Genomic DNA, 17,257 nt, shown 5'->3' on the forward strand with positions numbered 1-17,257 from the left:
CTATTATTCTATTTCAATACCACAGATGCACAGAAGAAATGGTACTGGATCAGCTGATCTGTCTACGACTGTGTAATAATCACGGATATAGACATGAGTTGTTTTATATATCTGTGGCACGATGTAGGTAAAACATACGTTAATTATTTAGGTTTTACCTACATCGTGATCTGTGGTAATTAATTATTATGTAATAACATTAATGTAATTTTCCATGACCGGTAAAATGTCGGTTACCCCATGAACTAAGACATACTATCAGCTTAGTTCATGGTTAACGCTAACCGAGTAACCGACTGATAACAGATTGTATTACCGAATACCGGCAGAATTCGGCCGGGAAAGTGTCGGTTAACTTTAACCAGACATTGTTAAAAAAAAAAAACAACGGCCCTTAAATATTTATCTAATTTTCCATAAATATTGAACCAAACGTTAGTAATCTACGAAAGCGCAGTGGTGCTACATAGAAAATAATATTTTCTCGGAATTTCGATTTAATGGAGCGCACAACACAACACATTAATGTTAAATTACTGTAGCTGTGGCTATATCACGGATAAAAAGAACCGTGGGCTATATTAAATGATTTGGTCAAAATCCGATGTAAAAAAAAATGATTACTTTTAGAAATACCAAGAGATATTAATAAGAGATGTAGAATTATAGCCGCGTGACGTCATTGGGCCCGGATAACCGTAATTTTGCCTATCTTATACGTCTAAAAGTTCCTCGCTTCACACAACGATTTAGGTTCCAATCTAGACGTTTTATTTTTGAAATTTAGTTTACGTATAAATGTGCGATTTTGTGTAAGAGACGATAAAAGTATCAGATATTCAATATAATGTTTAGTTTTTAGGATTTCCGTACGTTAAAACTGGACCCTATAAAGGTACGGTTTCCTAGCCGCGGGCCGCGGATAGTCGCAACGGCTGGCCGCAGCGGCTATAATGCTGTTCCATAGCAGAACAGTCGTTGCGGCTCGACGCTGCGACTAGCCGCGGCTAGGAAACCGTACCTTTACAAAGGCTCCGCTGTCCGTCTGTCACCAGCCATCAGGCTGTATCTCATGCTATTCTTTAATCTGGGAGCCGGAAAAAAAGTCCGATTTAATTTTTTTCGGAAAAAAAGTCCGACAAGAAAATTATTATACGGAAAAAAAGTCCGGTTTAATTTAAAAAAAAATAAAATTACTAAATGTATAATATATAATATAAATTTAATTGAAAACTATAAATAATTAAAATTTAAAACTAATATTTATTTCGTTTTCGAATGCAATGGCCAATATTAATTAAAAATTCTTCCACCGATATTTCGTCAATGGCCACTCTAGAACATAAGTTTTTTAAACGTTCACCGGTACGTTTTTTTGGTGTTGGAATCCCTCCACCTAATTCTTGTAACGCTATTTTAGCTCTATCTACTCCTAACACTTCACGCATTTTAGAAATTAACTTCCATTCATATTTTATCTTATAATACAGATTAATTGTGCTATCTTTATTGCCTTTTAATGTACACGATTTTTCCATTATATATTCTAGTATATTTTTTCTATCTACCTTACCTAAATACCTTCTATTTCTGTAGATTGTATAACGACGTGAAATTTTAATTCTTTATAGTTTTAAATTATATTAGATCATACCAATCATATATATTATTAATTTTGAATTAATTAAATAAGTTTAAATATTTTTTATGAAACAATAAATCAAACCGGACTTTTTTTCCCCGGACTTTTTTTCCGGGATTCCTTTAATCTATGATCTCATGAACCACGAAAATTAGAAAGTTAAAATGTTCACAGATTATGTATTTCTGTTGCCGCTATAACAACAAATACTAAAAATCCTAGAATATATAATATAAGCAGTGTTGCCAACATAGGTGATGGTACGGAACCCTTCGTACTTGGCCGGTTTTTGAAATATTAAAATTCACTCCAATGGCGTATATAGAAATAATTTTTGGGGTGGGTTATAAACTATAAAGCTATATTATATGATTGATTATTAAATTTAATTATTTTACAGTAAAATCTAAACAAATTTGTTACTTATATATTATAGTCGTCGAAATTACCTCCAACTAAATATACCTAAATAATTGCGGTGTTATTACTTTTTTTCGTCTAGATAATGTTATTATTTATGACTTTAATTGATAATTATTGTAGTATATAACATATTATTAACTTTAGTTAAAAAATCATTTAAGACGTTGGGGATTCATAAACAGGAATACGATTAACTTTAAAAATATCAACTATTACCTATCTATTATATAATATTATTAAATTTCAGTATAATATTTGTCAAATTGAGATTCAACTTACTGTACTTTTAATTTGTATTACCAAAGGGTATAGCTATCCGTTTATAAATAAACAAATAAATAAACATTTATATAGCAATATCATATAATATAATATGTAGTATGTATCTATTTATCAATATTATAATAATTATCATTGAAATTTTATAAATTTTTATTATTAAATGTACTATATTATTTTGACAGCTGTACCCAATAGCCGTACTATTAGGTATAGCATTGGGGATTTTTTCCCTAGATTCTACTGCAACGAGTTACACACAAAAAGAGTTGAACAATCACAATTTTTTTAAAAGTCGCCATTTTTACGGTCAACAAAGTGCGCGGGATTAGCTAGTATAAAATAAAAATTCAAATATATCTCTTTTCAGATTTTTAATATTTAATAAACTAAACATTATGTTAAAATTCTGATATTTGTATCATCTTTAACACATAAAATCACACATTTATATGTAAATTAAATTTTTAAGTTGGTAAATCGTTGTGTGAAGCGAACGTATAGACATATAATAGAAATATAAAATTCAATTATTTGTCTTTGGAAGCGAGGAACTTTTATAGCATTAGTATAAGATGTGGAGCCGAGGCCAATGACATCATGCGTCTTTTTTCAATTGCTCATAAGTCATAACTTATTGAATAATGTGAATAGAGACGTAAAACCTATACCATTATTCTTAGAATTGAACAATCTTTCAAATTGAACAATTTTATTTTGTGTTTTGTGCTCCTTTAAGAGGACGATGCACCCGCATGTGTAGTCTCCATCTTACACACGTACGACACAGCAAATTTTCGTTCGCTAGTTTCAATAGGGTGTTGTCAGTTTTAATATTAGAGTGAATTGACATATTATTATCAAACTTTTAAGTGACAACATTATCTGTGTTTTTTTTGTTGGTTTTTACGATATTTTAATTTTTAAACGAGTTATGAGTATGTGAAACATTAATATTTGAAAATGTTCATAATTCACTTAAAAATTAAAATATCGTAAAAAACCAACGAGAGAACACACATAATGTTTTCACTTAAAAGTTTGATAATAGGTTAATCCACTCTAATATGCCGTCAAAACTGATAGCACGCTGTTGAAACTAGCGAACGAACATTTGCTATATCGTACGTGTGTAAGACAGTGACATGCAGGCGCGACGTCCTCTTAATAATATTCGAATAATTTATTAAATATATTCATTTGAAATGTAAAATCAAATTACAGTGGGAATAAACTTTTGCTCCACGATGTATAGTTATTCTTCCAGGTCTTCTACAGCTATATTAGATCACTATATTTTTTGTTCCACGCACAGACGCGCTGAATTCAGCTAAAGTTTTTGCTATAATTCTATAGTCTTCATGGATAATATTAAAATATGAATCTTTTATAGCCGTGGAGCCGACCGTCGTGGTCCCGCTATATTTTAACGTCGCGATCATGCTTGTTTATTTATTTGTTGTAGACCACTAACCACTAACCACAGAATGGGTGATTCCAACCATGTTGCTGAATCGTGATTACGACCAATCAGAGGGCAGGAAGCAAGAAGAGATAATGATAACTGCCGGCAGGACGTGAATAATGAAAATATATACAATATTGTTTATCTATCCAATATTAATTATTAGTTTGGTTCTGATTGTTTCAACTTTCGAAGTCGATCGCGTGAAGCCGTGAATTATTCACTATTATTTTAAATTGTAAAAGGTAATAATATTTTTATTAGAACAGTAATTTCCTTAGGTCCTTGAAAAACACTTTTATTTCTATAATATTGTATAGACATTTTACTGTATTTTGAATTTAAATTATTTTATTTTAATCACAAACATTTTCACAGAACTATCAAATAACATAAATAATCATGGCTACTATGCCAGTAAATCCAAAACCATACCTTAATGGTCTTATGGGTAAAACCATAATCGTTAAGCTTAAATGGGGTCATGAATATAAAGGATTTTTGGTGTCCACTGACAATTATATGAACATACAACTAGCTAGTGCTACAGAATTTGTGGAAGGTAGTGAACCAGCTCTATTGGGTGAAATTATGATTAGGTAAGTCATTCTCACATTATTATTATGCTTTTTCAAACTAATTAAAATATTAATTGTTCTACCTTACACTTACAATATAACAATTTTAATAGAGCTATTCATAATGTACCTAAGTATATTTTACCAACTACAAATAAATAAATGTTTTCAATTCCAGGTGTAATAACGTTCTTTACATCAGATCAGTTGATGATGAAAATGAAGAGGCTGATGCAGAGATGAAAGAATGAATTAGGTAATAAAAACTCAACCAAATTTTCAAAATAAATTTAATTTTACTTTAAAATATATATATTTAAAAATAAAAATTTTTTTGTATAAACTATAACATTAGTATTAGATTATGAATACAATTAAATACTTTTGTTTAAAATAAGAACCTTTTTCTAATTATACTTGTGTTATAAAAAAAAGTATATAGGTAACCTACCTCATCAGTGGCAGAGCCTTAGTAGTGGGCTGCAACCCCAGACAACGACATAATTAGGGCCCTAATATTATATGATATATCGTATTATATATTATATTAGTCTAATACAGTCATACCCAATATATTTATATCAATAAAGAAATGCTTATAGACTTATAGTAAATTTACTTATTGTCATAAACAATAAGTTGAATATATAAAAAAACTAAATTTATGATTTATACAGGCCCTACAAAATAATAAGCCCCACATTTCAAAATTTCTAAGTAGGGCTCTGCTCAGTGGCCTTATTTGGAGTATTTGGACCGCTCAAAGTATACGTTAGCGTATTTAAAAACCAATATTGTTGTGATTTGGCGATTTCGCCCATAAAATACATTGGTTGGCCTGAAAAATGGATTAATTCCAGACAGTGTTTGTGGGCAGTAAAAAAATATGCAGGGGTGTGGCTACTATTCTTTTTGACCACCCACCTCTACACATTTACAGAAAATTATATACACATTAGTATAATATATTTTATATTCTATATATGGTGTATGGTAAATATCTTCATTATTGTTCATTTCGGCTCAATTGCGCCTGGACAATTTTTCGTAAAAACACAATCCTCAATGAAATTATATTCAAAAAAAATTACCACAATCGTTACATTTATTTGAGTGTCCTGCAAATCTATTTCAATTTTCTTGGTACTATTATTCAATACAAATGTTTATAATAATAGTGTACTATAATAAAAGCTACTACTATAAAATGTATCATGATACATGATACTTGATACTTCAAAATGATGTATCACGATACAAGATACAATTGTATCTTTGATACTGCCCAACCCTGGCTGTATGTAACTTTTTAGGCTATCCTAAAAGGTAAGTGTACTTAAAATATCAATTCAGAATACTGAATAAATTACATGAATCAAAATTGAAAAAACTTAAAAAGTTGTGGATGCACTTAATGAAATATCTACTTGGAAAGGAATTGAGACTTCTGCTTTAGCTAACCAACTTAGGTCCTCCATCCATCAATTAAGGTTTCAAGTAGCCTTATTGATATTAGTAAAAGTATTTGCAAAAAGTGATCTTTGAGCAAACTTCTTCATACGGAAAACAGATTTAGAATCTGCTCTAGAATTTGCTGATATGACTCAATCAACTGTAAAACAAATCCGCAAAAATGCAGATGCTGAGTTTGATAATATATTAAGTTAAAGATGTCCGTTCTAGTTTTGGTAAAACTGTTCCAAGAACAACAAGTCGATGAAAAAATAGGAGTAATGTTATGAATAATAATCCAACAGAATATTATAGAATCTCAACATTCATTCCATTTCTTGATATTTTATTGAATAACTACATAGACGATTATAATAAAATATTTATTTTAAGTGGGGATATGAATAAGTTTGTGGGGGTTAACCCCCTAAGCTTATGTTGGGGTGGTTATCTGCAGGAACTTTCTTCGGAAATTATTAAATTGAAGTAATTTGACCATGATTGGAAGCCACCAGGAACCTGTCAGGAATATCAGAACAGGAATCAGTTTGACTTTTATGGGAGGTACCCGATAAGGTAAGTAAACTTTCCATTAGACAGTTTCTATTAGGAACCCAATAAACAGAATGGGAGCTACCCGGGAAGGAATATAATCTTCCTGTTGTGTAGTTCCTGACGGGAACCAAACGGACTTTTATATGAGGTACCTGGGAAGGTTTTTGTTGTTAGGGTGGTAGTTTATTATGTTTGTGTACAAAAATACAAAATAATTATGAATTCTGTGAGGTTTCTTTTGTAAACATATTTGTGTCGTACATTTACTTAATTTTCGATATAGTAAATTTGATGTACCTTTTTTTTTTTTGTACAAATTATTACAAAGCGTACATAGTCTCATTTGGAGCATTAGTTTTTTTTCAAAATACTCCCATACTATGGAGCTGTTTTTTTAGTCACGACATTGATATAATGAACAATATAGTCTACAAGAGTATTTTATAAATCAAAATATTAACTGCAGCACAATCACACAGAATCGGTCAATCACGAAGTCGAAATGTTGAATCATGACAAATTAAAATTGAATTTGCTATGTCCATGTGCAAGTTAAATTATGATTTACGATCAACTGCAATACTTGAATACAGCAATAACTATTGTCCAAAACCATGTTATTATCATTATGGTGGCGGCCAATATTTAAAAATTGAAATTATCAATTCAGAGCTGCAACTGTGTCACTTTTCGTCACTATATTATAATGTTTCGCGACAAAAACCGAAATAAATCATGACATTTTTAAAGTTCTATTAATTACATTTATCCACTGTTCGTTGTTCAATTTTACCAAATACTATAGATTAGTCTAGAGTATTTGATTTTACTCACGGACTAAAAAATAAAAATATCTAATTCTTAATCGTGGTGGTTAGTATCTATATCCGTGATTATCAGCTATTATCATGACCTACTATCAGTCACTCCGGTCAGCGATGTCATACGTTTAGTCACCGATGGCTAACATTGATCGTACCGGTTTTTATACTTTGAGGTTATGTTGTGGTTTTTAGTCTTTTATACTGTAGTTAATAGTTATATTATAGTTAAATAAATACATATTTTGTAGTTTATACATTTCAGATTTTGGGAGTCTGGACTCGGGACTTTGGGTCGACGAAACTCGACTGAGGATTGTGATTGAATGAGTTTTAAAATATTTAAATGTGTTTTGTGTAGAGTTTGAAAAACGTTCGGTCGATTGTTTATATAAGTTGTGCTCAAGTCCTACGCGCTAACAAACTCAACATGTCGTTAGTGTGTGCTAGTAAGGATTTTATACCATTATACTTTTTATCCTCCACTACTATTATAGATCATTATTTAATCGATAGGAAATTTACCGAAATAACTGTAAAATATTGATAGGTATGATTTTATTCCTCGATATTAGATCGTGCTTGTTTTCCCGGGTTCTACTGTAGGGTAGTGTGTTACATTTGAAAATTGTAGGCATACTCAGTTTTTCTGTTGAATCTCAAAATCTCGACATATTTGATACCATAAAAAACAATTTATTGAAAATATTTTATTTGCTTAATTTAAAATATTTAAATATAAAATAAATAACAACATATTAAATTCATTTTATTTAGATTTTATTTTATCACAAATTTACATTTTTGTAAAAAAATTTTTTTAATGCCTAATTCAAAAATGTTTTGTAACAAATAATGATATACCTAATCATCTTCTATTAAAGACCATGACTTGTCGATGCAAATCTGGTTCTTCATTCTTACATATCTAATACTATGTAAACAAAAGTAAATGTTTTCTAAAATGTTAGTAGCTACCAAATTTTCAAAATTATGAGTGTTTATTGTTAAAATAATTACCCTGATTATAGAATCAAATAAACTATCTATAAATAAATTAAATAGATTAAAAAGTACAACTTATTTAAACCTATTGTTAATTTTCAGTTTCTAATGAAGTGCCAGAGCATCCTGTGGTATCACCAGTATCCGGATCAATTTTCGAAAGACGTCTTATAGAGAAATACATCAAAGAAAACAATACTGATCCTATAAATGGCGAAGAATTAACTGTTGAACAGTTAGTAGACATAAAAAGTAAACAAATGTATACATTATTTACATTTTAAAATTGTTTTATAACTTGTTAAGATTATGTGTAGCTATTATTAATGTTATTGTTATCTAATGCTCTATAGTGTATACTGTATAGCATATACCTATCAGTTATCAGAAGTCTCCAAACTACTAACTATCAGCCTGCGGACAAGTTTTTACTTGCTTTACTACCTTTATAAAGTTTAATTCCGGGTGATTCTTTTATCATTAAACACTCTTTATTTCAAAAAGTATAAATGTATTTGAAAAAATAATTTTAGATTGTGTCTAGTTGAAATTTCTTAAAATAACACTTAATGAATATACCTATTTATTATCTTCTAAATGTTTAAGGTTTTTACTTTTTTGAATGACAAAAATACAATTTTAATTTTATATTCCAAAGCGAAATATTTTTTTAAGTATTCCAATGCCTTAAAATTTATTTAGGACAAGTATTTAATGAGTTCAACTCTATAAGTATGTAAAGTTTTGATTAGCGGAGTGGAATGCAGTTACCCTGCAAAATGTTGGTCTACTAGTCACTCCGCTCATCCAAACTTTAAATATTTTTAACTCGTAAACTACTTGTTCGTGATTTAATTTTCATGTATCAAAATACTTAGAAAAATATTTTACATGACATATAAATTTTAAACAGTTTGTTGTCATTCAAAAAAATAAAAACTTAAAAAATATATAAAAATATTTAGTTTTTTAAAGACACCATGTAAAAATTGATGCTTTTTGAAATAATGAGTGTTCAATGATAAAAGAATCACCCGGTATACATACAATTATAGTTCTACATTCAATATTAAACATAGCTAAAATGAATAAAATTTAAGTTCGGGGATAATTTATTACACTACATTTACACTTTACACTTATCTAAACAATCCCATCTAATAGGCTTCTTCAACAATATATTTTTGATTATCCATATCGTTTTGAATTGTGCGATATTGAAAACAAAATTAAGGTATCGATATTCCGATATCTATATGACTATAATAAAATATGTCAATACTCAAATACTCAATTTATTAGGTACTAGGTAATAACTATTGGGTATTATATTAACAATTAATTGTTTTGAAATATATTATTCAAGAGCTTTGGCATTAAAATCAGTTTAGTATTCATTGAGAAACTAGGACTTACTCTTTTATAAAATTTATAATTATAGAAACATGTTTTTTGTTTTATTTAGTCATAAATATATTGACTTTATTAAAACAATCAGCTGGACAAATTTTTATTCTTTTGTCTATTATTTTTTGTTTTAATTAATTATGTAATTTATTTATTCTAAATTTAGCCGCCTCCATTGTTAAACCTAAACCTGTAACTGGCACTAGCATTCCTGCAATATTGAAAATGCTCCAAGATGAATGGGATGCAGTGATGTTACATGCATTTACACAAAGACAACAATTGCAAACTGCTAGACAAGAATTGAGTCATGCTTTGTACCAGCATGATGCTGCTTGTCGTGTGATAGGCCGTTTGACTAAGGAAGTGACAGCTGCACGTGAGGCTTTGGCTACACTCAAACCTCAAGCAGGAATTTCGGTTGGCGATTCATCTGCAAATGCTGGACCTACTACAATACCACAACCAGTATGTTTAATAAATAGTGTTGTGTAACTATGTTTATATTGCTTACATTTTTAAAATATTTTTTAATATTCCTTATTTGTTTTATTATAGGCTATTGCTATGGAAGCCGCGGGAGTGCCAAATCAACCCACTGAAGAAGCAGGTATAACTGATGATATTATTAAGAAACTACAAGAGAAGGCTACAGTTTTAACACAAGAGAGGAAGAAACGAGGACGTACAGTTCCAGAAGACTTGATGGACCAAGAATCATTAAAAGGATTTAAAACATTGGCATCCCATCCAGTAAGTAATATTAGTAATCAATTGATAAATTATTATTAAAAGTATATTAATTAATATTTAGGCAACTGGTGTTATTATACTTTATACTTTATAGGGTCTTCATAGTGCTAGTGTACCAGGAATATTGTCTTTGGACATACACAGTGAAGATACTAGTAAAATTTTAACGGGAGGAAATGATAAAAATGCTACAGTATTTAATAAGGATACTGAACAAATAATAGCTGTTCTGAAAGGTCACACAAAGAAGGTCACACGAGTCATTTATCATCCAAATGAAGTAAAACTTAAATTAATTAAATACTTTATTTTTTTATAAAATCATTGATATTGTTTATGGTAATTAAAAGGAAATATTTTAATATGAAATAATCATTGTTTTTAAGGATGTTGTGATAACTGGATCACCTGATACAACAATTCGAGTATGGAATGTTGGTGCTTCTAATCCCTTATCTCAAATAATTAGAGCTCATGAAGGTCCAGTGACTGGAGTGTCATTGCATCCAACTGGGGATTATGTTTTGTCTACATCTGTTGACCAGAACTGGGCATTTTCTGATATTCGCACTGGAAAACTATTAACCAAAGTAAATTAAAAATTATTATCAATTTAATTATAAGTAAAACTAATGTAGCATGTACCAATTTTTAAAAATTTTGTTTCTTATATAGGTTTCAAGTCAAACTTCAAACAATACTCTAACTACTGGACAATTCCATCCTGATGGACTTATTTTTGGAACTGGTACTTCAGATTCAAATGTTGTGATTTGGGATTTGAAGGAACAATCAAATGTAGCAACATTTTCAGGTAAAATTAAAAATTTGTTTTGGTAGATCCTAAAATTTAAATTTTTAATGGATATATCCAGTCTTTTTTTTTTAAATTAAATAATTATTTTGCTTATTTTTTTTCTTACAGGACATTCTGGACCAATTACGGCCATATCATTTTCTGAAAATGGTTACTATCTTGCTACTTCAGCAGATGACTGTTGTGTAAAACTTTGGGATTTACGTAAATTAAAAAACTTTAAAACTCTCGTCATGGATGATGGATATGAAATCAAAGACTTATGTTTTGACCAAAGTGGAACTTATCTGGGTGTTGCAGGAACTGATGTTCGGTTAGTAAAAATAGTAAATACAATTATTGAAATACATTGCACACATATTACTTTCAATTTTATTTCCAGTGTTTATATGTGTAAGCAATGGCAAGAATTGAAAGTCTTCAACGATCACACAGCATTGGCTACAGGAATTAGATTTGGAAAACATTCTCAATTTATTGCTTCTACTAGTATGGACAGAACACTGAAACTTTATGGAATTTAAAGAAGAAATAGTGTAAGCTATGACTCAATTTTAGGCTAAAATAACTGTTAAGGTTATATACCTTTTTTACTTGCAATATTGCACAAACAATTTAGACTTTATTAATAAAAAAAGAAACCCCTGAATTCATGTTTGAAATTATTGTTTTGTTTATATTAATTTAATTCCTTAATATGTATAGAAAAAAGGATATTTTTCAGTTTCCACTCTTAGTAGTACAAATGACTGATTTTACTGTAGTTTATACATTCTTAAATCATCAAACAGGACTCAGGTAAAATGTATTAAACATAAACATAATAGTTCAATGTAAAATCTAAATGATAAATGTATTATACTTGTGATTTTAAAAAGAGCTATGTTTCTCAAAGACATTACAATTAACGCTATTATAACATTTACAATCAACTTTTGGCATGGTTTAACAACCACTGCAAGATCATAACATTGTATCACCATTCTGTATTGCCCCTCATTCTATATATTTGTTAATTTAATTTTTAATTGCTTTACCTGTATTAACAGCTCTAATAGTAATTATGCCAACAAAGGTTCATACATATTATTATTTAATTATAAAACTATCATAACCATATAATAAAAATTTGATTTTGAAAATATTAGAAACTAATTTATAGCCCATTTGGTTAAAAAATCACAAATTTGCCATTTATTTTGTTTATTGAACAATACCTTAAGATATTTAATTGTTTTCATTCCCAACAAGTGTTGAAATCAGTGGAATAACTATATTTCATTATCCTAAGGGGGAGTAGGGTTAATACTATTACATTTCATTTTATATCTGGGAATCATTAAATTTGATAAAAATTATTTTTGAGGGGGCTCAACACTCCTGGTTGCGGAACTGGTTAAAATTATATAATTTTATAGAAACTGATACATTGGTTCACTTTTTGTTGATGAACACAAATATAACTATTTATTGGGAACATTATTGGGTTTCATATTTATACTATTGATTGTAAACATGAATATTATTAATTTATGATTAAAATTATAATATTCATGTAAAAATATTTTTTATATTTTATAAGTATTAAATATTGAATCTTTTCAAACAATTATTTACAATGAAATATACGGTTTATTTAAAATGTCATAAATAAATTACTTTAATGGAAAAATTTGTTTTATGATTTTTTTTAATTACACATCAGCGTAAAAGAATATTATGCGACATTATTTTTATGATTGTAGCATATCAAGACATGTGCGGTATTATTTAGTTTACATACAAAAGAGTATATAATTACATTATACACCGCATATATTTTATTACCTATATCATACGTACACCTGGTTTAGTGTAGTTTATACCCTAGATATGGCTAGATATAGGTATTAAATGTTTTGCAATTATATATTTAACTATAATTATTAATTTTCATTATTATATAATATATAACAATACACTTTAAATTAAATTAGTTGTTATCAAGACAGACAGTCTTAAAACAAACTCTTTTCTGGACATTTTCAAAACGAATTATGCTTAAAAAAATTGCACAGTTGTCGTAGTAGTCAGTCGCTAGATCAACCCGTGTGACATAAAATAGGAATTATTCTTGTTTTTTTAAATAATTTTTTCGAAAAATATATGTCATATGTATACCTCTTACAATTATGAATTTATAGTTAATAGAATTGCGGATGTTTATACTTCATAGATATTTTTTTTATTGAAATTGTGTAAATAATTAATTTAAACAATCAGGTACCCATCACTATATAGTATCAATTTTATTATATTACGTGTAAAATCACCAACACAAGGTGCAGACTGCATTAAAAAAATTAAAAAAATAAAATATAAAATAATGTTGCAGTAGAAGCTGGAAACAGTAGTTTATTCTAATTTGTAATCCAATTAATGTAATCGAGAATGTAACTATTGAATTCATCATTGAATGATTATTCAGAGAACACTTTGGGATAAATGTCAAACGTATAAATGTAAATTAAATTAAAAATCATTTTATGAAAGGAACAAGATTACTGCTAATATGTTAGTCTTAATTATTCTTAATAAATAAATACAAATAATAGATATTTTAATAGCTTTTTACTATTAACATTCAGTGTAAATATAGTTTCTGATCGACTTACTTATATTATGTAAGTACCTTCTATAAAATAATTATTCATATCAAATAATCATAACAATTGAATGCAAGGATTCTCATAAATTGATCTTACAGCAGCCTTAAAATACCAAAAATACATTTTTGTACATCGTTTACAAAATTTTAGTTCCCTATTATGGTGTAGGTACTAATACAAACAATAAATTGCTATTCGAAAACACAATTTCGTATACCTATTATTATTTACTAAAAATCTACAACTAAACTAAACTAAAAATAAACTGAGTACTGAGTGCCTATAGTATAATATTATATATGAAAATTGAATCTTTATTACGAATACTTATCGTTTACACAGACCACAAGAAAAAATAATTAAAAATATTAAAAACTAAAAAACACGTCATTGTAAAATTATACAGTCATCGATCTGCTCAGAATCTAAAATTATAGACTTGGAGTTTTAGAAATCTAGTTTGTATATTATAGTATTTGATGAATTTACTGTATACGTTTATGGCTTTGTGTTGACTCTAAAATCCAGTACTCACATTTTTATTTAATAATTCATAAAATACAATTTACTTATATAAAAATATTCTTGTGCTTCTGATGTCTATTCACCACCTTAATCAATAATTAAATTAATAAACGAAAATAATAATTTAAATAATACCTATATCATATTATCATAATTCAAATTCAAAATTATAAACTATCTTGGTTTATTGACATATCAAATTTCAATGAACAAATTGTTCCTTAACACGGAACTCTTTGATATAAAAAGTTGCATTATATTATATCTATCATTTATTTATTTATCCATGGCAAATCTCAAAGTCGTTGCAGAAGCCACAGTCGATTAAAAATTCTAAAATTTCAATAAGCAAAGAAGATACGAGCAAAAAACTTATTGCGTTTCGTATAATTTTATTTTTCATAAATCACAATATTTTAAGTTCTGTATTCTGGAACGTTTCCTCATCGGCGTCGCAGTTCACACACGTCACGGATTCCGCCGAAAGAGTCGATAATTAAAGTAAGCTTGTTTTTATATTCTTTTGGGGCTTAAATTTACTTTCAAGACTTAAAATAAATATTTAATGTCACGAAAAATGTGCTATCCAAGTGTTGTAGGCGCATATTTTAGTTTCGAACTAGAAATGTATAAAATGCGCGAGATATAAACGTCGTCGTCGTTTTTCCAGTCCCTGTTCGTATAATAATACATTATAATTAATATGTGCATATACCTATATGTATAGGGTATACTTAATTAATAGAAATATATGTTATAACTTATAACTGATAATAGTCGTAAGATGCAATTTTAATTAACAACTGGTAATTTTTTTTCCAAATACAACGTTATGAGTTATAGCAGGTAACTATTAATTTAGTGTCACATTATTATAACTTCTATTGTTCACCCAATATCTATATTCTATATCATAGGGATTAGGGACGTATAACCATGTACACATAAAAGTAATATTCACGGAACGGTCAACTGCCCATCCTGACGTGTGAGCACTTATGAATAATATACCTACTCGTATAGGTATATAAATAGTGTGATACTACATACTCGAATGTGTTACCAATTATGTCCCTAAATGTTCAACAGTTATTATCATATTTATTTATTTTTTACATACATGTAGGTACATTACAAGACTCTTATTAAAATCACATTTATTTTTATTTTCTCGAACGCAATGTTTCAAACATTATTAATTAATATATAATTTATTGGTATAGTATTAAATAAATTAATGAAATAAAACAAACACACCTACTATAATATTATTAGTAATAATAATATTATATCCATGTACAAATTATTAAAATACAAAACGAACAAACGAAAAACGATTCTGAGCAAAGACATCGTCAACTACCTAATAAATACTATTGAGATTGAAGTAATTTATTTTACTATTAGGCATTAGTACCTACAATAGTTGGTTAAAGTCATTTTTACTCAAAAAAATTACATTTGAAAGTGTCATCGTGTATATAAATTATAATAATATACTCTAAAAGTTTCATAAATCCGCGAATACCTACTATTTTTAAATTACAACAAAATAACTCCTTGTTTTAATATGAAATTTTGTCCAAATTTTAACTTACAATATCTGTAAAAAGTAACTGTGTTTGTTAGATTTTTTAGATTTTTGGTTACAATATGAACCAAGGGCGGACTGGGCCGGCGGGATACTGGGAACTTTCCCGGTGGGCCGCTACTCAAAAATGATTTGTTATTATTGCTATATATTTATAATTATTATCAATATAAAAAATTGGCATAAATATGAATTATAAATATTTTTTTATTTTCATACCATGACGCGTGTGTGAAAAATTGTTTATTTTAAGTGTTTAAGATGTTAGATTTCGGTTCAGCTGATTGTCCACCCCCTCACTCTTCAGCATCAATGCATCAGAAATTATTATTTATAATTAGGCCGCGGGTTCAAATATAAACTGCATTTTCTAAATTTTCTAAAATATTGCTTTCCAAGCAAAGAATTCGTTTCATATAATATTATCAACGAATTGAAAAATGAAATTAGAACTTTTATATGGGTTGAAGTCAATTTTATAAAAACTTATTGAAAAAAAATTAAATACAATGAAATAAAGGTAATTTTTTTTACTTATATTTCTATTTTATTGCGTATCTATTATGTTCGATACTATATAACTTCAGTCTTCAGTTATAGAAAACTACACTTGCCGATATGGAATTACTGTCGAAGTTTTTTATTTTAAAATATTAAATCAATAAAACTATTTTTATTTAATTATTATTTTATATCAATTAGAATTTGTTAATAAACCTAGTAATAAATAAATGGTTACCAAGTAAACAAACCGTTTTCTATTATAAATTTGAATTCAATTTACCGCATTTGCGTCTAGTAGAAACAAATAAATGTTTTTTTTTAAAGATAATGTGAAAACATCCATCATCCATCGGTTAGGTTATAATTAAAAAATAATCTATGGCAAATGACAATCGTCTGAGACGAACAGCGTTCCAATACGTACTCACATATTTCGTTCCATTTTAGTTATTAAGCTAGGTGCCTATTTTTACAAATGTCATTAATCTCAATAATTCCAGACTTGGATCGGAGATATGAAGACGTGCGCTGCATTTTCCTTGGCGGAGATGCACAGCTCAGACACTAGACAATATTATACACTCGAAGGGATGAACGCGTTTCGCCGGAAGAATAAATAATTACGTAAGTCTTGTCCTTCCACTCTTTTGACGCGGTATACCTAATGTAAATATTAATTGTCAGACAAACTTATATGCCCGCTAGACGTAGAGTAGTTTTAAAAATCCAGTTGTTATAGGTGTTATAGGATAATATTATGAAAAATACCTTAAATTATAATACTCTACCTAC

At 28.4% G+C, this 17,257-nt stretch overlaps 2 protein-coding genes across 2 annotated transcripts; both read left to right on the forward strand.

The window, feature by feature from the left end:
- The first annotated feature begins 3,724 nt into the window (after positions 1-3,724).
- On the forward strand, positions 3,725-4,787 carry LOC132939012 (small nuclear ribonucleoprotein F). The gene is made up of 3 exons (XM_061006011.1): positions 3,725-4,054; positions 4,188-4,408; positions 4,566-4,787. Exons 2-3 carry the CDS (start codon positions 4,212-4,214, stop codon positions 4,636-4,638), a joined length of 270 nt encoding a protein of 89 aa, XP_060861994.1. The 5' UTR covers positions 3,725-4,054; positions 4,188-4,211; the 3' UTR covers positions 4,639-4,787.
- Positions 4,788-7,404: 2,617 nt separating this feature from the next.
- LOC132939327 (pre-mRNA-processing factor 19) lies at positions 7,405-12,869 on the forward strand. The gene is made up of 9 exons (XM_061006426.1): positions 7,405-7,664; positions 8,323-8,472; positions 9,794-10,095; positions 10,186-10,380; positions 10,475-10,660; positions 10,767-10,970; positions 11,056-11,194; positions 11,306-11,510; positions 11,580-12,869. Exons 1-9 carry the CDS (start codon positions 7,646-7,648, stop codon positions 11,719-11,721), a joined length of 1,542 nt encoding a protein of 513 aa, XP_060862409.1. The 5' UTR covers positions 7,405-7,645; the 3' UTR covers positions 11,722-12,869.
- The last annotated feature ends 4,388 nt before the right edge of the window (positions 12,870-17,257 follow it).

Source organism: Metopolophium dirhodum, chromosome 2 (assembly GCF_019925205.1).
Source record: "Metopolophium dirhodum isolate CAU chromosome 2, ASM1992520v1, whole genome shotgun sequence".
NCBI lineage: Eukaryota > Metazoa > Arthropoda > Insecta > Hemiptera > Aphididae > Metopolophium > Metopolophium dirhodum.

Coding starts and splice junctions, on each gene's coding strand:
- LOC132939012 (XM_061006011.1), top strand. CDS start 4,212: ATGGCTACTATGCCAGTAAATCCAAAACCATACCTTAATGGTCTTATG. Junction 4,409..4,565: donor TTGGGTGAAATTATGATTAG/GTAAGTCATTCT, acceptor TTTCAATTCCAG/GTGTAATAACGTTCTTTACA.
- LOC132939327 (XM_061006426.1), top strand. Junction 10,661..10,766: donor TCATTTATCATCCAAATGAA/GTAAAACTTAAA, acceptor ATTGTTTTTAAG/GATGTTGTGATAACTGGATC. Junction 11,195..11,305: donor AAATGTAGCAACATTTTCAG/GTAAAATTAAAA, acceptor TTTTTCTTACAG/GACATTCTGGACCAATTACG.